This window comes from Schistosoma haematobium, chromosome 1 (genome assembly GCF_000699445.3).
Source record: "Schistosoma haematobium chromosome 1, whole genome shotgun sequence".
NCBI classification, from domain to species: domain Eukaryota; kingdom Metazoa; phylum Platyhelminthes; class Trematoda; order Strigeidida; family Schistosomatidae; genus Schistosoma; species Schistosoma haematobium.
In genome coordinates, this window is record NC_067196.1 from 24,760,983 (window position 1) to 24,785,445 (window position 24,463).

Below are 24,463 nucleotides of genomic sequence, written 5' to 3' on the forward strand. Positions count from 1 at the left end.
ACGAATCAGCTAGCCACGTAGTTGTATTAATAAATAAATCCATAAAATATTCGGCTCTGTAACTCTTTTGCGTTTTTGCTAGCTACAATAGCTTTGCTGTATGTATTCTAAATAAGAGCTTCCATTTATATGTTCTCACGAAATCACCATTGAGTGCACTGTAGTACGCCTCTCTTACCATGACTAACCATCTCGGGTCACACAATGTATGACATAGCTACTGCATTTGTAATGCTTCCCCAAACTCCTGCACTTCAGACTTCTGGTTTTACTTGGTTTGGTATCCGTAGATTATGAAATTGTGAAGAGAAAATTAGTTTTAAATCCCAGAACACCCGTAGCAACCTTGTACTAATTTAGTTTCATTTCCAACACAAGTATTATGGGGAACATTAGAGGGTTTAAAAGCACCACTGGTCGTTGAATAATGGTTATACTTTTTGCTGTGTAAACATTAAATGTTTCCACCAGTTGAAGTGCACCAAACAGATTCCCGAAGTCTTTTAAGAGGAAACTAAATATATTCATAAGAGCTCAGAACGACCTGTGAGTTTATCAATATCTCTTCCAGATTTGCTCGTTTCATATCACTGTCATTACGATGAGACATCACTAACTCAGTCCTATCATATATGAAAGCTTGTAAAGCAAAAGCTTCTTTTATTTTATTCACAAACAATCGAATTGAATTTTGGGCTACAGGCTCACAGTCAAAGTATGACAACATCATTCACTCAGGACGTTTTTCTCACCGCTAAAATTTTGAAACAGAGGCTCCATCCACCATTCTTGATTGGTATAAACGATCTTCCACAACAGGTATCGTCTGACTTATTAATTTTTGCTGGGGATGTGAGACTTTGGAGAGATACGCAACCAAGGGGATATACAGGCGCTTCAGGAGGATCTGACTCGACTTAAAAAGTTGGGAAGACGACAACGGACTTACCTTTAACCCTTCAAAATGTAAAGTAGTCTATCTGAGACATGTTGCAGACTACAGTTACAACTTAGGAAACTCCTCTCTGGAAGTACCCAAGTTGAAAAGAATTAGGACTGCTGGTACACTACGATTTGAAGTCTCACTCTAATCGTGACAAAAATGCCTCTAGAGCAAACCTCGTACTGGTAACACTGATGTTCATTTTTGGCCTGTTCAATGGAAGAACTTTCCACATAATCTTCAACAGTTTCACTCGTCCCCATTTCGAGTTAGAAAACATAGTATCTCCTCCCTTACTCCAAAAGGATAAGGACACCCTGGAGTGTATTGAACGGATAGCCACGAAATCAGTTAGGGGACTCAAATTCGAGCCTTATGAAGAGCGCTTCCAATCACCTAACCTTTACCCATTAGGGTACAGGCATTTTAGAGGTGACCTAATGGCTCACAGTATCCTTAAAACTTCTGGACATCCCCTTAAACACCTACCTAAGTTTATCTTCAATGCAAACCTAAGGGGTAACACCCAGAAACTAGAGACACAACACAACAGAACGGACTGTAGACATAACTTCTACTCCTTAAGAGCTGTCAAATGCTGGAATTCTCTACCGGCTGAGCTATTCCAAGCGAATTCCTAGGAGTCCTTTAAGAGGCGACTTGATCTATTCTTAAGGACTAAGGATAGTATCACACTATGATTTACCAATTTGTTTTTTTCTCTATTATCGTTAATATACCTAGGTTCCTTCTTGAAGGTATTGGTGATCCACTGCTACTAAAAACGGAAGCACGCTAAGCGAAAGCTTCTTCTATTCCATCCACAACCGTTTGCACCATTTGAACCAAGTCATCGAATCAGAAACTGTTTGATGCAATAACTTAAATCAATGATATTAGAGATTGCTTAGCGCGCAGAATAAATTGACAGCGCAGGCTGTTATTTCTATTCATCGTAAATTTCGTAAACCAAAATTATATTCTGGTCTTCTCGATTGAATTACTCCTTCGATAGATTTGTAGGCATATGCTTTGTGATTCTGTTGGCTCCACTTCGAATTGTAATGGTTCATCGTCCGCAAACTCCCGTAACGTGCACATGAGTAATAACCTTGGACTTCAAGTCGAACAAGTAGTTTTGTAAAATACTTTAAAGTTTTCGACTCAGGTTCGTTGGTTTTATCGCGATTCCAACAACAAACGTTGGGTACCGTTTAGTGGTTACGATTCTATCAATTTGGAGTTGAATTATCGAAGCCGCCTTGTCTGTAATAAAAGCGACTGTCTGTTTGATCAAACTGGAGCTGCAATATGCAACTCAGAACAGTCTTCCGTCAATCACAAAGTATCTGTAAGGGGTGGAATTTATGAAGCGGATATTGATAGGCGATGTTGTGTTCCTACTTACTGGCCGGGTAAATTTCGTTTAAGATACGATGTATTCCTGTGTCGTTTATATCTGTTTAAGTCTACTGTGTGATTTTATTTCGTTCTCTGCTTTTCCATTCTGAGTGTCCGTTCCTTTATTGTCTACTGTGACTCAATATCATTCATAGATACAATACAGACGAACTATAGTCAGTTAAAGCTGTTAATTTTGAATGTTTCAGTTAAATGTGATGTACTTTAACTTCTAGTTCTTTGTAGTACGCCTGAAGTAGAATTTTTTATATCCTTAAAACGTCATTTTTCTATAGCGAAGGCGCTAAGATATTTTTTAAATCAGGCAATGGATACGCATTTCCGTATATTTTAAGCGTGTTGGCTGATATGTATTTACTGAAGGGTAGACCAGCTTATCGTTCTGTAGTACCACAAAAAACGATCTGTTTTTCATCTTAAATAACTGAATATATTCTCCCACAGTGGGTAAAATAGTTAAGCAGTAATTGCATATATTATCAGTATGAAAGATTTCTAACCCCTTGTCTTAAATTACAAACATGAAACCTTTATTTAAGAACTGAGTTTTTCAGTGTTCGCTAAAACTAATTTTGTCTACATCTCATTGATTTCAGTCACCGATTACTGTCATTAGATATGTGTAAACTGTATTTTGATTTCTCTTCAGTTGAAAGGTGTCCCGCACGTATTTTGCGCGGCACTTGGTTTCGCGAAGGTTATGGTGGTACCCTTGAACCTTTTGATGATGAGTCAATGGCTGAACGTTTAGAAGCGGAGTACATCAGTTGGTACTTAAGAAAACCTCAGAATATCGCTATCTCGGATAAACCTTTGTACTCAAATAGCAGTTTGTTCACTAGAATAGATGTCAGCACACCACTTCATTCTGTTGTTAGCGCTCCAACTCTTCGGTATGCAGATGCTATAAAAACAAGCGAATTGGTTGCCGAAAATTCTCAATCCTCTCGTTCTGAAAATAAAGATTTAACAATTGGAGTAGAAAACTATTCAGATGATAACGTCTGTGGTTCCACTGTGTTGAAAAAACGAGTTCGTAAGTTCCACAGTGTTACTCGTATTCTACTTTGTCAGGACTTTTTGCAAGTGAGGTTGTAAGTTTACTGATTTAAAACTTCGTGATTTGTACATTGCTTCTTTGCTTTTACGTACTTCGCTATCCCATGGTTGTTAGTTGGAAACACTAAAAACTAATAAGATACTTCATGAACTGTTAGTAGTTATTTTAATTACAATAAGTCTGTTCTCATCACAAACGTCATATACAAACCCCACAAATCTCCTCAGGTCCATATAGTTCCCACTTTAATTGCTGTTTTCGGTGCATGAAATAATAGCAGCCTTCTACATCATGTTCATGCTGCTAAGTATGAAAATCTACTAATGACAGTTTGCTTAAAGAAACATCCCAATTCATAAATAGTATTTTAAATCCAGTCAGGCAAATGAATCTTAACACTTGTAGTTAGTAGTGAGTACACTGTTCAAATTAGTCGCTAAATAAATGTATGCCTACATCAAATAGCAAACAGGTGGTGGTGCTTTAAATCACTTTTACGTTGATTTGTGACGATATCAATGTGTTCTTCATAATTATATTGTGAATGTTGTGTATTAAACCGTGTAAATAACCGTTTTTAGTATGAGTTCTGAAATATTTTATCACTAGCATTTAAGAGATGCTGTTTGTTCAAGAACAGAATATTAATTGTTAACGGCGATACGTCAAACGGTTTGTAAAGATCCCTCCATTATTTTTAATACGATGAATCAAAACTAAAAGGTATTATAATCTTGGTAACTGAGCCTCAGTTTGTGTGTTAGGCTTCGATACTTGCTTAAACTGAGACCTAGGAATACTATATGACACCAACACAAAAGTATGTAAAGCAGTGTCTGGACTTGCCATCACCACTTGAAAATTACTTCTTTAGGCCATTGGTCAATGGCTTAGTGGTTAAGACAAATGCATTACAACCACTAACCAGTAGGTCTGAATCCTGTATCATTTAATTTGTTTTCAAATTACAATCAGTATCATTAGTTCTGTTAGTTTCATAAGTACGCTTAAAAGCCTATTACAGAATTTGTTACTGAGTTATGTTGAGATTTAGATACTTAACATAAAGAAAACATAATGAGGATTCACTTATTCCGGAAAGTATTCCGTTCATTAAGTAATACTAGTTTCCCATTATATACAAAAACCACTTGTGTATTTCACTTCCTATATGCAAACAAATTCCTTTTGTCATTAAACCAACGATGAACAGACTTGCTATCAGGTGGTATTTGAACAAACGTTTCGACTGCGGTGTGGGTGAAACGAGAGATTGGTTTGCAATATCAACTAGTTCAGATTTAAATCGACCTTTCTTTTTTCTTACCATTGCAAAACTGACTCATGAAATTCTTAAATAATGTTATTAAAACACTAGTGAAGCGAGCTCTTCTACTTTACTATTATGTATTTTGTCGGTTGTATTGTGGGGATTCAATTCGCGCCCGTTTTCTGAACTTTTTTTAGCTTGCCAAACGATTCACTTCACTGATTGTCATGTCGATTGTTATGGAGAAAATGAATTGTATTTGTATTATGAATCCACTAGCTTATATATCAGACAAAAACTGGGAATGCAGAAAGGTATGTCCAACTGTACGTAAACTCACGAAGCAAATAAAGTCCCAAACATGTTCCACACCTTTTGACTCATAGGGATTACTGACTCTCAGTTGTTATCTATTCATTACAAGTAGCATATATTAATATCGTTCTAAAGATTATTTACTTTTTTTAACCGCAGCGTCTCTTTAGTAATCATTTCATTAGGTTAAAAGTTAGAATAACTTTTCGAGTACTTCAATTACGGTAGTAGTTGATTAATATCTAAAGGAGAGGTTATTAATATGTAATTGGCAAACGTTACGGTAGATTAAAGTTTTTATTACCCCTGAAAACGACTGGTTCAGATAAATGGTAATATATCGAAATATCATATTAGTTTATGAAAAAACCAACCATTTTTGTTCACTACTGTTAGTTGAGCACTCATGAGCAACATAAGACTTGGCATGGTTCTGGATCGTTCTAAGCTACTACACTTGGGATCAGTTTGGCTAAAAGTAAATAACCAAATAAAAAGAAGCCACGGCGGTAATATTATTAATTATGAAAAACTAAGAATTAAAAATATCGTTCAGAAATTACAAGTTAAATCGGGGGATGGAAACCATTGGAATAAATTAAAACTGAACTATAACAGAGAAAAATAACGACTAAATATATCTGAATCACTGAGATCCACTTCCAGAAACATCACTTACTACCTCCACTTGGTGATTTCGGTTTTTTCAAAACATTAAGCTGTAATTCGACACTTTATAACGACAAAGTTCAACGGTTAATGACTCGGTTGATTGATTCTATGTGTACATCTGGTCTCCCCTATCCCTATTTAATATGCTCCCATGTCAACCAATATTGGATACTAGAGTAAAATTGTATCTGAGGCGGATAATTGATCTAAATTTCGATGGCTGAAAACTTTGGTTGGCATCTCATAAGATACGTTTTAACGCCGTCCAAATCCTAAGTACTTGTATGATTTCATCCTTCCCCGACCGTGAATTTTAATTTCTTACAATACATCTGTTAAAACAACTACTTCTTTGCTCAAATCACTGGAATTTATTCAGATGAACTATAATTACGCCAAAGCAATTTATACTTATCTCAATTCTTCGAATTTCAGTCGGTACTCGTTTGTGTCGTGGTTTTAATGATTTGGCCCTAAAGGAGGATAAAATCGCCGATGTTTCTCACCTTTGTTTTGTTATCCATGGGATCGGTCAAAAAATGGGTACCAACCTTATTCTGAACAATTGCAATGAGTACGTTTGATATAGTTTTTGTTACTTATCCAACTTTTTAGAAATAACTAGCTAATTATTATTTATTACACTGATTTAGTTATCTTGGTCTCCCCATAATATTGTGTTACCCAATACAGTTAAACTCATGATACTTAGCATTATCTTGTTAAAACTTAAGATTAAGAAGGAGCTTACAGTGCACATGAAAGTAAATAACAGTATAATATCAGTATGAGGTTATGTGATTGCTGTATTCCATTGAATTCGTGAACTGTTGGATACCGACTCAGTAGTCCAGAAGCTAGTTTTTCGCTCTCGGGATCGAAGGTCCTGACTTCAGTTACCGCGTGTGGGGTCGTAGATGTGCTCTGCTGAAGAGTCCCATACTAGGACGAAACGGCCATCCACGTTCTCGATGGTGGTCAAACTTAGATCGGTTCATGATTTCAATGAGACAGTATAATGCTTGGTGGTGGCTACTCTCTCCAATCTTCTGATAGTTTAATATTTTGCTATCGACCCTACCCTCCCTCCTACCTTCTCGGTTAAATTCTATTCTCATTCCATTTGTACAAAGAACCAAATAGAGTTTTATATTCTTCATTAGTTTGATATTATTGTGTTAACTGTATGTAGATCGATGCATGACGTAGACATTCTAATTTTAAGGTAGCAGTTTTGTAGTTTGAGACAGGTATTTTTCTTTTTTGTTTATTTGTTCATATGATGTTATAATTCTCTCTTACGGTGATAACCCAGCTATTCCTATTGCTTAGTATTGTCGACACCAATTCACTCGACAAGTACCCAAATCAGAACACGGTTGAACAGGAAAGAGATTATATTCTAAATAACAATGCTAGATGGAGGTAAGAAGCATAATAGGAGAAACGTTAGTATATTTATAGTTTTTACATGAGATTTCTAGAGTATTCTCCATGTATCGACTAGCGCTGATTGGATAAGAATTAGTCAATCAGCGTGCGCCAACTCAAGCGTGCGTTGAGCATGATTTAATTCAATCTATGTCCCGCTAACATATGATGTCTACACTTTTTCATACTGTTAGTATTCTTAAAGAAGTATTCATATCAGTGCTCAAAACACTGATGTCGTTCAAAGGCCAAGTAACTTGTACAAGATACTTCCATAATATAATAGCGTATTACATAGTGGAAAAGTTAGTTTATGCCTATTTTTTTGGCTGCTCTTGTTCTTGTGTACTACGTATACAATTAACCTGTTTACTACATTTTCAAAGAGTTTTTATGTTGGTGATTTTTATTCTTTAAAAGCTATGCAAACTGATCAGAAAGCACTGTATTAATTATGTTTTCTACGTGAATATCTTCTCGGTCAATGAAATACTTCATTTTTTCTTAATGTTATTCATTATTTAATCATCGATTAGTTACTTCTTCTTTGCACTTATCTTTCTATTAAATGTATAATTCTATCTGAACGACTTATCAATGAAAGGTTATTATTTAACTACTACAACTATGAATAATATTTGCATTATTGACAAGGTTTTGCATGTTCCCTTTATCATCAAGGTATCTGTTTAAGTGGGTATCTAATGTCCTTTACAATCTACTTGTTAGTTGGAGTATTTATTCAAAACTCCATTTTACTATCAAGATTGAGATTAAATAGTTGTTCATAAATTCCTTGAATGGATTGAATGTTAATAGTTTAAGTTGTTGTTACGTAAAACTTTCAAATCTGATTTCACATGGTTTCATATTGGGCGATTTCGTATTTATTATAATATTTTTAAAACTTCAACTTGTCTGTGTGCAGTTTTGTTTACGTGTTTGCAGTCACAAGTTGTGTGGTGTTCGACTATTTTTTATCCAGATTCATTGATCTAGAGGAGATGTCTGAATTACAAACTTTGATTTACATAAATAAATGTATTTTCTACATTTGGTTATAACATTTATTTTATTTAACTTACTGTCACTTTTATTGTAAAGGCTTCGTGATACTTGTGACAAAATAAAAACTCGTTACTTTTCACATTTGGATAAAGAAAATAAACGTGTGGAATTTTTACCTGTTGAATGGCGAACTGTTTTACAGTTAGACGGTAATACAGTTGAATCAATCACTCCTGTTCATCTTCGAGGACTTCGTACAGTTCTGAATTGTTCTGCTATGGATATTATGTATTATACTAGTCCTTTGTATCGAGCTGAAATTATTTGCAGTTTAAAAAGTGAACTCAATAGATTATATGATATGTTTCGTCGGTTGAATCCTGATTTTGAATCTCGAGGTGGAAAAGTTTCAATAATTGCTCATTCTCTTGGATGTGTCCTAGTTTACGATCTAATTACTGGCTGGAATCAAGTCCATGATAATGATCCATTAACTGAAATCTTATTAAATAAATCAACTGATAAAAATATATTTTTCCATTCAGCTTCCACAAAATTGTCAAATATTACGGATAAGGTGAGCTATACTTAACATCGTTATGTCATTTTCACTCCATTATTAATGTGCTGAATCTCATGTTGTGTAAATCATAGAACGTTGTTATTATAGGTCTGTAGTTGCAAATACATTTGAGTTCCAACTTTTTAAAATATTGCCTTCGAAAACTGAAGTATTTGTTCGTAAGTATCATTGAAGGATAGCTCGAGCTTGTTAGGATAATCAAATGAGCAATGTTGAAGTTAGACTCAGGGTAGTAATACTCAAAGATGGCGAATCGATTGATCATATTGTGAATCATCATCGACTGAAATGGCTAGGACACTTATTACTTATCCGGAACCACTTCCACGGCAGTAAAACATGGTCGGTAAGAGTAGAGGATATTCGTAGGTTACTAGTATTTGATCATAGGTGTCTTCGAAATATTGCTCGTATATCCTGGGACTATCGAGTAAGTAATGCAGTTGTTAGAAAACGGGTACTAGGTAAGGATGGCAAATCAATTGATGACGTAGTGAAACCTCATCAGTTGAGATGGCTGGGACACGTGTTACGTATGCCCAACGACCGACTGCCTCGACGTGCGATGTTCAGTGGTATAGGAGTAGGTTGGAAGAAAGCTAGGGGCGGCCAGACCAAAACATGGCACAAGTCCATGAAGTCACTGACAAGTGGACTGAGTCATGTCGGTAGGTGTAGACTACCTGGTTGGGGACCGCGAGATGATAGCAACCGATGGTTAGAGACCCTGAATGACATGGCTCAGAATCGTTTGCAATGACGCAGGTGCATACACTCTTTGTGTTCTCCCAAATTTTGATCTCCTTATTCCTCCTTGTATCTTTTTTTTCTCTTCCCAAATTTATTTCACTGTATTATACTCCTTAAGTAACATCTCTAGACACTAATTTTCCCGATTACTGCTTATACTCTTATTACCTCTACCACTACGCGATTTGAATCAACCACTGCATCTGTGTGCTAATGTGGTGTGGCAACTCGAACTGATGTACGTACGTACAAAGTTCTACGTTGTTACTGACTGACTGACTGACTGGAACCACTTCCTTCCTTGGCATGTTCGATGGTGATGACGAAGGTTGGAAGAAAGCTAGTGGTGGCCAATCCAAAACGTGACATCAGTCCATAGAGTCATTGATTACTGGTCTGATCCATGTTATTGTATTCAAACTAGCTGTCTGGTGTTCGTAAAATAACCTCGATTAATGGTTGTAGACAGGTAACAGCGCCGAATTAGTTGTAGTGGCACAGATGCATCCATCCCTTATTTATCTATAAATCTTAAGCTCCAGTACTCCTCCATATAAATCTTTTCTTTCTGCTTTTTCAAACCATACTCCTAATTCAGACCAAACAGACCAGTCTGCTCCGTATCACATTATTATTGGATATAACTTATGAAAGTAGAACACATGCTCAGTTTGCTAGTATTTGGTTACAAGTATCTTCGAAGCATTACTCCCCTATAATAAAACCACGGAGTGGGAATTGTTGAGGCTTAGGAATGTGGTTTTGGTAGGAAAGATATATGTATTAATAAGTCCAGGCTCTATACGGAGTTGTTGCAGCTTAGACTAATGGATGTTCTCTTTAGGTCCTACATTGATTATGACTAACACTATACCGTATTTTTTTGCCGTCTTAGTAACAAGATACATTCAAGTTATTTATCTATTGTAACTCCTAAACTTGCATGACTAAATAAATCAGAGCTTTTCAACCACTAAAAAACAAGTGAAACTCGATTATACTTAAATAATTTGTTTTGTTTTTTGTACTTATTCTCAGACTTTACCAAACAATAACTTGAATGTGCTATATCCTGATCACAGACTGTCGTCTAATGGAAACTTGGAACAAATTGCTCGTGTTAATATTCGGTTGGAAACTGCAAGGACATTGTGAGTGCTTGTCTTAGATTTTTGGTTTGATGTATTTAACGAATTCAGTCAGTCAGTCAGCCACAACGTAGGACCAGGCACATATGTGCATCGGTCCAGGTTGCCATACCGCATCAGCACAACAAGATGAACACCGGATTTATAGCAGTGGTTATGTCAAAGGTGGTAATATATAAGAGAAAGATTGCATATAGAGATATAATACAAGAAGAAAGAATTGGTTCGTAGAAAGAAAGATATGAAGCGATTTTAGTCTCTTAGTTTAAGGGAAGACAGGGAGTGTATACACCGACGCCATTGTGATCGATTCCGAGCCATGTCACCAAGAGTCTCCAACCATTGGTTACGATAGTCACGCGGACCCCAACCAAGTAGTTTGCATCTACCAACATGGCTCAGACTACAAGTTAGTGACTTTAAGCACTGATGCCACGTTTTGGTTTGGCCGCCCCTAACTTTCTTCCAACCATCTCCAATACCGGATAGCATTGCACGTCGTGGTAATCGGTGTTCAGGCTTTCCTCAGTTAATTGAGAAATGCGAATTTCAGTGTTTAATAAATATCGTACAAAAAACCCTTGATTTTTTTACAAAAAATTATAGTGCAGTCACAGTTCTGGCATCTCAACTATTTACTGTGATGAATTTCATGTTTTCAAATATTGTACACAAATTATAGACCTCAAAACAGATTTTCCATTCACTACGGAAATCAATTCTGATCTTATGAAATATTTAATTCCGGCAAATTTATGGGAATTTCCTTTCTTATGAGCATGGTTTTTAAATTGAACTAGGAATCCACATGTATAAAAAGTTTTCAATTAAGTTAATAGTGAATACTTTAACTAAAAAATATGACTTTGGACCAGAGATTTCTTTTCTCTTTTAGTTTTTAGCTTCATGAAGGTTTAACCAACTGTTGAATTTTCTAATTCATTTTTCAATTGTTTACTGATTGTCAGTTGTAGATGATAGCATTTCTATAATAGTTATATTTAATCTAATTCATTTTAAGTTTGAAGAGTTATAGCCAACATATTACTTTGATAATTACATAATTTTATTGTATCAACTCAAAGTGTTGTTGTCAAAAATGTTACTAGTGATGCTTTTATTTTATAGTGAATCCAAATTGCAGTCCGTAAAGATACATAATTAACAAAACCCTACTCCTATGTGTTGTGTTGGTTAGCATTGAAGTTAATGAGCAACGGTTAGTGACGATATAGTTGATACACCGGACACTACGTCCCTCGATAATTAGATCGGTAGGACTAGACTGAGTAATAAACAAATTATTTAATCATGTGATGCAGTTATACAATTATCCAACCAGTAATCGATAGCCAGATGTAGGTCAGAATAAGACTTTGATAATACAATATGAAGCAATCGACACTTGGAAAAATCAAAATCAGTTTTATCTATAAGATAGTTGCTCATTAGCCGAACATGGCTTACTAGGATCAACACATCGATTATTGTTTCTATTTATTTCCATTTCATCTCATTGGTCTATTATTAAATTGATGTAAATTATGGTAACTTGAACCGATGGATAACTTGCCACAGTTCCTTACAGTTGTTATAACTGAATGAACAAGTTATTTCAAAACTTTTTAATATATAATGTTCTCGGAGTTTAGCCTCTGTTTATTTATTTTATTTATTTAAACACATAAACATTGGTACACGGAGACACCAGATACATATGAGCCACATAAATCATTCCTTTCGTGTGACGGCTGAGATACTGTTCGGATGCCCAAACTGGAGCAGGTGGTTTTCTTAGGGGACCACACCCCGAGCCTTTGACCTAACGGTCTAATCCACAGGGCAGTAGAGCAACGTAAGGAGATGCAGTCCTATGGTAGCCGGTGACCAACAATAGGTTCATAAGCCATTTGTTACTTCAGAATCCTGTGGCCCATGTACACCATTGGTTTGAAATCAGGGTTTTCCAACTCCTCTAGGTGTACCCTCCATACCCACCAACCCGGTTAAAGCGCCGGAAATTCGCTTTTTGTCCTCTCAATTTCGTAAACAACACCCCCACCACGAGAAGGCAGAGTCGGACTTCCCTGGCAGTAGTTGTGTGCACATGGCCATGTGAGAGCATTTAGAGAGGGAGAGCTGACTCCCCACTCTCCGCCGTACCAGGGCTTTTGGGGGCCTCTGTGTTTGGAAATACATAATTCTTTACACTTTTATTCTAAAATAGACCCATTAAACTTTTAGAACCTACCATTGGTCATCATCTGTCCAACCGAATTTCCTTTTTTGTATCTAGAGCCTAACTATACTCGATAGTTGGTCAATACTTATTTATTCTTATATAACATTAAATGTTTAGTTTACTGTTTTCAGTATAGAGTTGCGTAGACTGTTGCATGTCATGAACCAATTTAAGTTAGAACACCAGTGGAAAACTAGGAGCACTGGATGGCCGTCTTGTCCTAGTATGGGACTCCTCAGCAGTGTGCATCCATTGTCGTCTATAACTGTTAGTTTTGGACATTGGCAATCATTCTGACAAGACCTATGTATGTAATTAAAATGCTCTTCATCTGTTATGTGCTAAAATGTCGTCAACGTTTTTTTTTCAAAATGTATTATGCAGGGTGAATAATTTACAACAGGAATTAAGCAGCTTGCTATTTACTCGTGACAATCACATGAATTGTGATTCTCAGAAGTCAAATGTTAGTAATAATCATCAGGACGACCAGTCGGTATATAGTAAACCTTCAGTATGTCACCCAAACTCTTCATTACATCAACAAAATCCTTTATTGTTTGCGGATAATGTAAGTTTCACTACGTTCGCTTTACTATCTACAATGTTTACGATAATATACATATATAACGTTGGTTGTGTCCAAATAGCTACACTCTAATCTCGCTAATAACCACACTACCTTTCGAGGATCCTTAAATTGGATTTCTCCTCTGACTTTCAATTGTTATTCATTGTCTTTCTGTTGATAATGGAATGTGTCTTTTGAGTATGTGCTGATATAGCATCAGATCATCATTTGCTGGTCGCCAAGATGAAATTGAAACTCAAGAAGCACTGGACAATGGGGCGGACAATATCACAAAAGTTCAATACGGCCTTTCTTCAGGATACTAACAAACTCAACAAATTCAAGATAGACCTCAGCAACAAGTTCCAGGCCTTTCATGATTTACTCAATGGAGAAGGAACTACTGTGGAGAGCAACTGGAAGGGGATCAAAGAGGCAATCACTTCAACATGTCATGAGGTCCTGGGTCAAAAGTAGCACCATCACAAGGAATGGATCACTGTTGATACACTGGATAAGATTCAAGAAAGAAGGAACAAGAAGGCAGCAATCAATACCAGTCGAACAAGAGCAGAAAAAGCCAAGGCACAAGCTGAATACACAGAAGTAAACAAACAAGTGAAGCGGAGCATCAGAACCGACAAACGTAAATATGTGGAAGATTTAGCAACGACGGCGGAAAAGGCTGTGAGAGAAGGAAACATGAGACAACTGTATGACACGACAAAGAAACTCTCCGGAAATCGCCGCAAACCAGAACGACCAGTGAAAAGCAAGGGACGCGAGGTAATCACCAACATTGAAGAGCAACAAAACAGGTGTGTAGAACACTTCAAAGAACTCTTGAATCGACTAGCTCCACTGAACCCACCCAACATCGAAGCAGCACCCACGGACCTCCCAATCAATGTTGGCCCACCAACAATTGGAGAAATCAGCATGGCCATCAGACAAATCAAGAGTGGAAAAGCAGCAGGACCGGACAACATCCCAGCAGAGGCACTAAAAGCAGACGTAGCGGCAACTGCAAGGATACTCCACATTCTCTTCAATAAGATTTCGGATGAGGAACAAGTACCAACAAACTGGAAAGAAGGACTCCTGATCAAAATACCGAAGAAAGGCGATCTCAGCAACTGTGATAACTACAGGGGCATCACTCTTCTCTCAATACCGGGAAAAGTCTTCAACAGGGTATTGTTAAACAGGATGAAGAACTGCGTAGACGCCCAACTTCGAGACCAAAAGGCAGGATTCCGTAAGGATCGATCGTGTACAAACCAAATCGCAACTCTACGGATCATTGTGGAACAATCAATTGAATGGAATTCATCACTCTACATCAACTTCATTGACTACGAAAAGGCATTTGATAGCGTGGACAGAACAAGACTATGGAAACTTCTTCGACACTACGGCGTGCCTCAGAAGATAGTCAATATCATGCAGAGTTCATATGATGGATTACACTGCAAAATCGTGCATAGAGGACAGCTCATAGACTCGTTCGAAGTAAAGACCTGTGTCAGACAAGGTTGCTTACTCTCACTCTTTCTCTTTCTCCTGGTGATCGACTGGGTCATGAAGACGTCAACATCTGAAGGGAAACACGGGATACAATGGACATCTAGGATGCAGTTGGACGATCTGGACTTCGCAGATGATCTGGCCCTCATATCCAAAACGCAACAACAAATGCAGGTGAAGACGAACAGTGTGGCAGCAGCCTCAGCAGCAGTAGGTCTCAATATACACAAAGGGAAAAGCAGGATTCTCCGATACAACACAGCATGCACCAATCCAATCACAATTGACGGAGACGATTTGGAAGATGTAAATACCTTTACATATTTAGGCAGCATCACTGATGAACAGGGTGGATCTGATGCAGATGTGAAGGCGCGGATCGGTAAAGCAAGAACAGCATATTTACAACTGAGGAACATCTGGAACTCAAAGCAACTGTCAACCAACACCAAGGTCAGGATTTTCAATACAAATGTCAACACAGTTCTACTGTATGGGGCGGAAACCTGGAGAACTACGAAAGCCATCATCCAGAAAATACAGGTGTTTATTAACAGTTGTCTACGCAAAATACTTCAGATCCGTTGGCCGGACACTATTAGCAACAACGTACTGTGGGAGAGAACAAACCAGATCCCAGCGGAGGAAGAAATGAGGAAGAAGCGCTGGAAGTGGTTAGGACACACATTGAGGAAAGCACCCAACTGCGTCACAAGACAAGCCCTCACATGGAATCCTCAAAGCCAAAGAAAAAGAGGAAGACCAAAGAACACATTACGCCGAGAAATGGAAATAGACATGAGGAAAATGAACAAGAATTGGATGGATCTGGAAAGGAAGGCCCAGGACAGAGTGGGTTGGAGAATGCTGGTCGTCGGCCTATGCTCCATTAGGAGTAACAGGCGTAAGTAAGTAAGTAAGTAAGTTTTATTTTCTCCGAAATGATGTTTTACCATAATCATGTTTTTAGAATATTATTCAATTTATTGTCCTATCTTTTCCATTGTTTGATCACTCAGTATTATCGATTAGAAGATCCGTTAAATTAACAAAGTTTATCTGTATTGTAACGAGTTCACCTGTTTATGGTCCCAGTGTTAGTAACTCGATGAGTTATCATGACACTAAGTTTCTTCTATTCGTAGTAGTTTTTAAACAACATTATTAGATTATATAAAGTTTGAGCTACAAAGTAATTTAAAGCTGATAGATTGCTAACAACAGTAAGCTGTAGTAATATTAAATCTCTTATTATTTTCTTATATCTGATTATCTCTTTACACTACCTAGTTTTTCATGTAGACTAAAAGGTCGAAATCTTTTTGATTCGACAGTCCTATTCGTGTTTTATTTTTTATTAATTTATTGCATATTGAAATAAACCAACAGAAACTTGCATGTACTTATTAGGTCTAGACACTGACAACTAGAACTGTCATCCAACATTAAAAGGGCATTAACCTAGATTTCAAAGAATCTGTAGAATGGCCCATGAAAGGAGTTTTATTCATGATAGTTTATTTCAGTATGTTATTATTGTGTTATGAATACACTGTGAATAATTAAATTTATGACGTTTCATCATCATGAAGGTGCATTCCAAGTACTTTCGAACCTCTCACCCAAACGAATTCACCACTGCACACGGGCTTTAACCTTTGAGTACGCGATACCTTTTAGATCACTAAGATGAAATCCAATGATTTGTATTTTTGTACTCAGTCAATTTGTAGTATAACAAAAACGTTATCCCAAGTCTTGATTCTGTATAAGCTCCCAAATAAACGATGCTGGTAAGTCTTAAACTAAGACAAAACAGTTGTTTCATACCACATGCGATTATCATTGTTATTTCTCTTTACATGTTCATTTTACAACCGTGTAGTTTTTCAGCACACATTACTTAATCCTTATGTACACTGTTCTATAGTTAGAAAACCTTTTCTGCTTGGGCTCACCTTTGGGCGTGTACTTGGTTTTGCGTGGTATCCGCCCTGGTCCTTTTCAAACTCAAGACTCAATACTTCCTCGAAAAATTTGTCCCCGGATTTTTAACATTTACCACCCAGCAGATCCTGTAGTAAGTAATATTTGTTTTTAATATTATGATTCGCGTTTTACATGGAAGTATTCAAGAAAAACTATATATTATTAAAATGTATAGGTTTACTATCTTGTGTTAGAATGAAAGCCAAATATATATTTATATGTACAAGTTATTTTGACAATGTACTCCTAGAAGTAACAATATTACAACGAATACACCCAAAAAAGAGAATTTAGTTTACATCATTTAGTTATAAAAATTAAATTTACCATTATAATGAAGATAAAAATGTTTATTAGAAAAGTATTTATATTCCATTCTTAGTTTGTCAATCCATTAAGATTGTTATAATCACCTTAGATAAACGAGATGATGATCACTTGATTCATTTTGGTCTTTTTTTAGCCAAAATTGTTGTCAGACATTAGTAGCTTGTCAATCATATGACAGTTTTTGTTAACGTTATAATAACAGATACATTGTCTGCTTTTTTAAACACATTTGGCGATAAAATATTCGAGTCATGTGCTGTGAGAAAGAGACAATTTAACTGATTTTTCTAAAAAAAAATGATAGTAGTACGTAGTACATTGATTTTTGTTAAAGTCCTTTTTATAATTTCTCAAGAACGTTTTCAGAAGCCGGGGAAATTGTAAAAATACTTCGGGCAGTCAGCGTCCTCTAGAAAACGGTGGATTAGGTCAACATTATCTGCCTGAATGATAACCGATTTTCTTACTTATTTGAACATGATTCTGGGAGCTTGTAGAGTCTCAGGGTCGCATACTATGATTACCCCTGCATTTTATAAACAAATTAATCTCGGAAGTAAAGCTCAATCCGTATCTCGCACTTGTTTTTCATTCTTGGAGTTAGAGAGCAGAGGATTTCTGGGGACTTGGAAGTCAGTGTCTAAGCGTTCAAGTAAAAAAGATTATCAGTGCTCTCCATTGTTTATACTGTCTGAACAAACTGTTCATTTGTCATATGAAGAATCTATATTATACTTCTCTCTGTTTTTTTGTTTTGAATAAACTATGTAAATATTGTTATATCTATGCAACTATAGTGTGGTTTATCAGAAGAAAGAATACGGATATCAGCAACAGTATTTCATGGCTTACACTACGAAATATTATCAGTTAGACAACCAGTAAGTACTGGACAGTTGTTTTGTTCTAGTACAGTACTCTTCAGCAGTTCATACTTATGACCATACCAGGTATCAAGTCAAGGACCTTAAGGTTTCGCGGCAGACACTTAACCTTTAGACTACTAAGTCAATAACAGTATTTGCATTTATTTGGTTTACCTATAAAAAATAAATATGTCCACTCCATACACGTATATAAGTATAATTTTTGAAGATGAATTCAGTCAGAATAAAATTGAAGTTATTTTTCAAAAGTGATCCAAACTTCAATCATTTCCAATTTATATGTATTTGTATCTAATTATGTAACAATATGCTTCCTCGTTTAAGAGACATGTTAAACGATATAATTAAACTAAAAAGAGCAGATCTGTATCGTCAGTGATTTCTCTGTCTAATAGTTTTATAAAATAGTTTTTACGACTTTATAATCTATCTTTCTTCTTCTCTATTTCATTTCGCACTTATTTTAGGCTTATCGTTTAGAACCATTAATTTTAAAATATTATTCCACTATCCAACCAGCTCTGATTCATCGAGTTGATGCTGTTTCAAAACCATGCTATGACACACTTCCTTTGCTTGAATATTCTGGTAAAGAATTCAAACATCCAAAACCACAAAATTGTGTAAGTCAGTAATGATTATTACCAAATACTCACTGATTAATCAATTGGTTGGTTGATTGCATAATAATTATACGTCTCTGGAAATTACTATGTGAATCCAATATTCGTTGTTTGTTTTTGTTATAACGGAAATCGTTTTGTTCTGGACATTTAATTGCACAGTCACTTAAATCGGACTGTTCGGTAGAGAGACAGATATTACAACCGAAAGAGTTTATTGACATAAAGTACAAAGTAATCATTTAGAGGAATTAGTATAGAATGAATTCTACAATATAATGTTTTATGTTTAATGTAACCGGATATGCTTGTCGTTACTTCTTGGCAAACCGCAGGTTAATTCGACTACAGATATTAGTCACATTTAGTATTCTATAACATCCACGATAAATAGTCTAACCTCCAAAAGTTGCTTAACTTTACAAACATACTATTGTGCTTACGTAATAACTTTGATTTAAATAAATTTTGTTTAAAAAGTATTGCAACTTGTTTACATTACTGATTTTTTTGTCTTAGCATCAACAAGTAGCGAAAAACCCTTGCTCAGATACAAATCAACTTATAACCACACAAGATGCAGATTCCTCTAGACGTTCATCAATTGCTAGTGAGTTAATAAGGAAAAATAATAACTGGACTATGAATAATTTTGGATTTTATATTTTATTCATTAGTAAACTTGAAATTCTAGTTTAGTTTTTGTATGAGTTTTATCTTCGACTGACGTCGATTAAGCATGTTTGTTAGCTTTCTATTATACCTAGGCATCAAATGCTAACCGTACTGACTTTATGATCTACCTATAACGAGTAGAAAGGCGTTAATATAACTGAAATACATCCTACTTATACAGAACACGAAAGGAAACTACTAAGTGATCTCCACTGACAGATTTTCAAGTCACAAAATCGCATAAATTCCGGAATCTAATCTAGAAAGTTTTCATGTGCCCATAAATGCTAACACAACACACCCATCAATCATTCCTAGGGCGTCATTTGACATAAATGACTACATAGGATCTTTTGCGTCTGGTCCAACACCTCAACAACACTAGAAGTCGACTGACTAAATGGCATACATAATTCTGCCTTTCGTTAGAAAAACATTTATCTTGTTAGCCCACGCATCTACCCTTTATTATCCAACCAAACGGAAATAAAATCTTGTCTGCACTTGGTTGTTGAGTCGGCTTCCGGAGAACTTCAATGGAGCCTCCAGAGGCCCAAAAGGAGCCGAAGGATCCTAGCCAATCAGAGTACGATGGAACGTTCGAGAATTCCAGAGTGGCGTGCTACCATTGATCGGTAGCATAATATGACGTTAACGGATTGGCTGAAATACGATGTTGATTTAACAGACGCCAACATCTATAAATACCCTTGATTTTCTGTACTAAAACGAACCTTGGGATAAAGTATTTTCTCTCATACTTGTGTCTTCTCTCTGGTGTTCAAGTCGCTGTGTAGTTCTAGTCTGCGGGTTACGGGAATAGCTTAGGAAACTAATATAGCGTTCAACCTACACGACTTATCATTGGTATCAGCTGAAATATACTCTGTAACTTCTTTTGTCTAGTCACTGATAATTTCTCTTTGTTCCTGGATATCGTACCTGTATGCTGGAGTTCTTATGCCAAGATGTTTCTCTAAGTCGCTCGGTTTCAATACAAAGAGTTGTTCATAAGTCGATACAAATTCTTGGCAACTGTCCATGTCATAAATTTATTTAAGTGTTTTTTAGCCACCCTTAAAAACAACCAATGTGTTCAATTCAAACAGAATTATCTTCAGCAACAATAGAGGAAACGAAATAGTGTTAATTATTTTGACAAACAATAAGCTGTTTGCGTCCAGTAGACCCACAACTTCAATCATTTACATTATTCTGTCCTAATTTTCGCCTAATACGAGGACTTTAAGGTGTCTTATGGTAACAATATACACTACTAGTTTAATCTCTGCGTATTCCGAGTTCGTAAATATAATGCACATAGCTTTTACGTATTTCATTCTAAAGATTTACATTCTATATGATTCTAAAATTAAACCTTAAACAAGTGGATTGTGGCTAGTAGTCGAATCCCGGATACACGTTTCGTCTTATTTGGGACTCGTCAGCTGGGAATACCTGCATCTCACTATTGATTTTCACATCGAGACTCGAACAACAGTACATTTCTCTTAAGGCGTCAATGTCTCATCAACTTAGCTACTGAGTCCAGATAACCACTCACTTGTATAACTGGTATAATATTTATATCATTTTTATAGAAGATTGAGTTATCCCGCTGTTGATATTCTTGATCAGTCTTGGTTATGATATGTCTATCTTGTTTGAATTGCCTCGATATTGCCGTTTTCCACACGTGTTTTTATAGAACAGATGAACTGTCGCTAGTAATGGAATTCAGGTCCACATTCGGTCCTATTTGCGACTTATATACTTGTGAAAATGGTTATATTGAGGTAATCCGCTAAGAATGAATATGTGCTAACCAAAACCGATTAAAATCGAACCAAAAATATCAACAGTGGAATAACTCAAACCTTTTTAATGGTAAGTTATAGACTTTATTCCTTCTTTTTTTTGTTGTTTTAAATATGAATATATAGAGCCTTCAAATTACCAATTTTCACTCTTAATTTACCTTTCTTTACGTATATTAAAATAGGTCGATTATTTGGTTTCTTCTCACGAGCACCATATTTACCTGGTGGAAGTCAAGAAACAGGAGGAATCGATCTTACTCTTTCCGAAAAATTATCTAACCATGACAATGATGAGAAAATTAATTCTATGGAGAAATGTTCTGAGTTTTGTAATTCTACAAATAAAAAAGATCAAAAAACAACAAATTCACTTACTTCATCATTATCATCTAATGATTTATTTGAAAATGATTTATGTTGTTATGAACCGTTACAACTTGAATGTCGATTAGATTTTGAATTACAAATATCACGTTATGAAAATATGTACCTTTCTCTATTGACTTCACATACTAGCTATTGGACTAATCCAGATATTTGTATGTTTATCATGACATATTTATTTCCATTAAAACCCGGTTCAACAGATTAAAATATCGTAATTCCATTTGTGTTTATCTCCAAAAATATTGATTTATTCTGTTTTTTTCTTTTCTTTTTCTTTTTTTTTTAAAATTTTTTTATTTTTCATTGGTAAATATTTCTACCGTAAGATGTTGTTATGCTTTATTTTATTTAGATGTTCAACTTTGTCATACTACTATCTTCTTGTTAAATAGATTAAAAGATTATCAACCACTTACTTACATTTAATAAGTTAAAACATTATTATTTTATATTTCCATTATCATCAATCCACTTATTTATTAAATAAAATTTACCAGAAACTAAGTAGGAAAAACAACTGAATTCTTTTCATACAGAATTACACATTCTGTATATTTGTGTATTCTATTTATGGATGGATGATTAGTCTAGATCAATAATTCTATCCTTAAGTCTTTCAACAATTATGTACTTTAAATGTTTGTTATTATTGTCAATGTTATTGTATTGACCATCTCTATAGAGTTCTGATAATTTGATCATTGTCACTACAAGAAAGTATCATATATTGTAAATTAATTTTTCCTAACATACTATATGTATTCATTCATTTATCAGACGTTTATTTTCTCTTTCTCTTTTCATTATCACTTTTTTTTCCATCAATATTTCAATAATTTTACTTGATATAATTGAAGCTTTTCAATATTTTTATCATTATTCCAAATAATACTCATTTATTATTGTATATAAATGTAGAATGCAGTGGAAATGTTAGGTTGAGATCATGTCTTTTGTTGTTAAACAGTCGTTGTGGTTTAATTTTAATGTATATAATTTCGTTATAAGAGTACAACCAGATATTTGAGTGAGGAAACCAAACAAATAGAAAGCTTTTAGTGACTAGCCCTAATGGAAATTATACACGCATCTATTCATTGATATGGAAATTTAAGTCAAACTTTTAGTCGATAGCGTATATCTATCAACATCGAATAATTCAACTAAATCTTAACCAATGCCATGCACACATTAACAGCTCTCATCATTTGATCATGAACTATTATGTCTGACCGACTCAACCTATCACATTTCCTCTTTGAAAAATATGTCTGGCTTTATAGATCCGACTATATGAATAAAAGTGGGGCACATCAAACCTCAACTTTTTCGATGTTCATTAGGTGTATCACAACCAGCACTTTCAGCTATTTTCCCATTCATTTTAGTATGCGAGTGACAGTTATTAGCATGTAATTTTCATTTTGTGTTTCTCATCTGGGATTTTTACCCGGAATATACCGACATATTGATATTAGGATAGTTGCAGATAACTTCAACCAAATTTCCTCAACTGTTACAAACATTAATCACACATTACTAAAGTTGGAATTTTGGAATTCCAATTTTCCTCTGGATTATCGTAACGAGTTATATAATCAGTTCAAGACAATATACTTTCATGTCATTGACGGAACTTATTTGAACATTTCAAGGTCTTTGATTCAACATGCAATCTTTGATAGTTATTTTAATGAAGAATGAAATTTATCTTCTAAAATAACTTTAAATATACCGCTATGTAACTACCACTTTTGATCACTTGATTCGTCGATACAAGGATTACAATTATTTTAGAATTTTCTTACAACATTGAGGTGATTTTTTGGAATTGAAATAGTTCTGGTATCCTTAGACCAAGTATGTATAACAGCTTATACAAACTCATTCTGTGTTTTATCTCCGAGTTATTGTTGTTAAAAGTTCATTTCAGTGTTCCGATATCCAATACACAGTAGTTTGTAAAATCTAATTAGCGCTTTTTCCTGATTTCTTCCTCCGCTGGAAACTGGTTTGTTCTCTCCCACAGTACGTTGTTGCTAATAGTGTCCGGCCAACGGATCTGAAGTATTTTGCGTAGACAACTGTTAATAAACACCTGTATTTTCTGGATGATGGCTTTCGTAGTTCTCCAGGTTTCCGCCCCATACAGTAGAACTGTGTTGACATTTGTATTGAAAATCCTGACCTTGGTGTTGGTTGACAGTTGCTTTGAGTTCCAGATGTTCCTCAGTTGTAAATATGCTGTTCTTGCTTTGCCGATCCGCGCTTCCATATCTGCATCAGATCCACCGTGTTCATCAATGATGCTGACCAGATATGTAAAGATTTTTACATCCTCCAAATCTTCTCCGTGAAGTGTTATTTGATTGGTGCATGTTGTAATGTATCGGAGAATCTTGCTTTTCCTTTGTGTATGTTGAGACCTACTGCTGCTACAATAGTCGTCTTCTGCATTTGTTGTTGCGTGTGCGAAGCTTAGATCGTCCAGCTTCATCCTAGATATCCACTATATCCTATACTAGGATGCAGCTTAATGATATAGTAAATATATCTGTACATCATTTCTTATACAGATTTCGTATAATATATTTTTCATAATATTTAAGAATCTATCTTGAAAAGCATACATCACTCTTTTCTTTCGGTAGTAAAATGTGGTCATATTCTCAGCTTGTTTCTTAATCACAGGCATACATTGTGAGAGAAAAAAATCGTGTTATAATAATTAGAATCATTATCACTATTGTTATTAGTATTATTATTATTCGTTGAAAATAATTTTAAACGATGATATTTGTATGATCTTA

At 35.4% G+C, this 24,463-nt stretch overlaps 1 protein-coding gene across 1 annotated transcript; it reads left to right on the top strand.

Annotated features, from left to right (window-relative positions):
• Positions 1-1,845: 1,845 nt before the first annotated feature.
• On the top strand, positions 1,846-23,749 carry DDHD1 (Phospholipase ddhd1). The gene is made up of 12 exons (XM_051213943.1): positions 1,846-2,075; positions 2,112-2,358; positions 3,015-3,401; positions 4,893-5,009; positions 6,118-6,256; positions 8,218-8,698; positions 10,493-10,605; positions 13,229-13,415; positions 16,873-17,022; positions 18,616-18,771; positions 19,291-19,381; positions 21,449-23,749. Exons 1-12 carry the CDS (start codon positions 1,971-1,973, stop codon positions 21,856-21,858), a joined length of 2,583 nt encoding a protein of 860 aa, XP_051073512.1. The 5' UTR covers positions 1,846-1,970; the 3' UTR covers positions 21,859-23,749.
• The last annotated feature ends 714 nt before the right edge of the window (positions 23,750-24,463 follow it).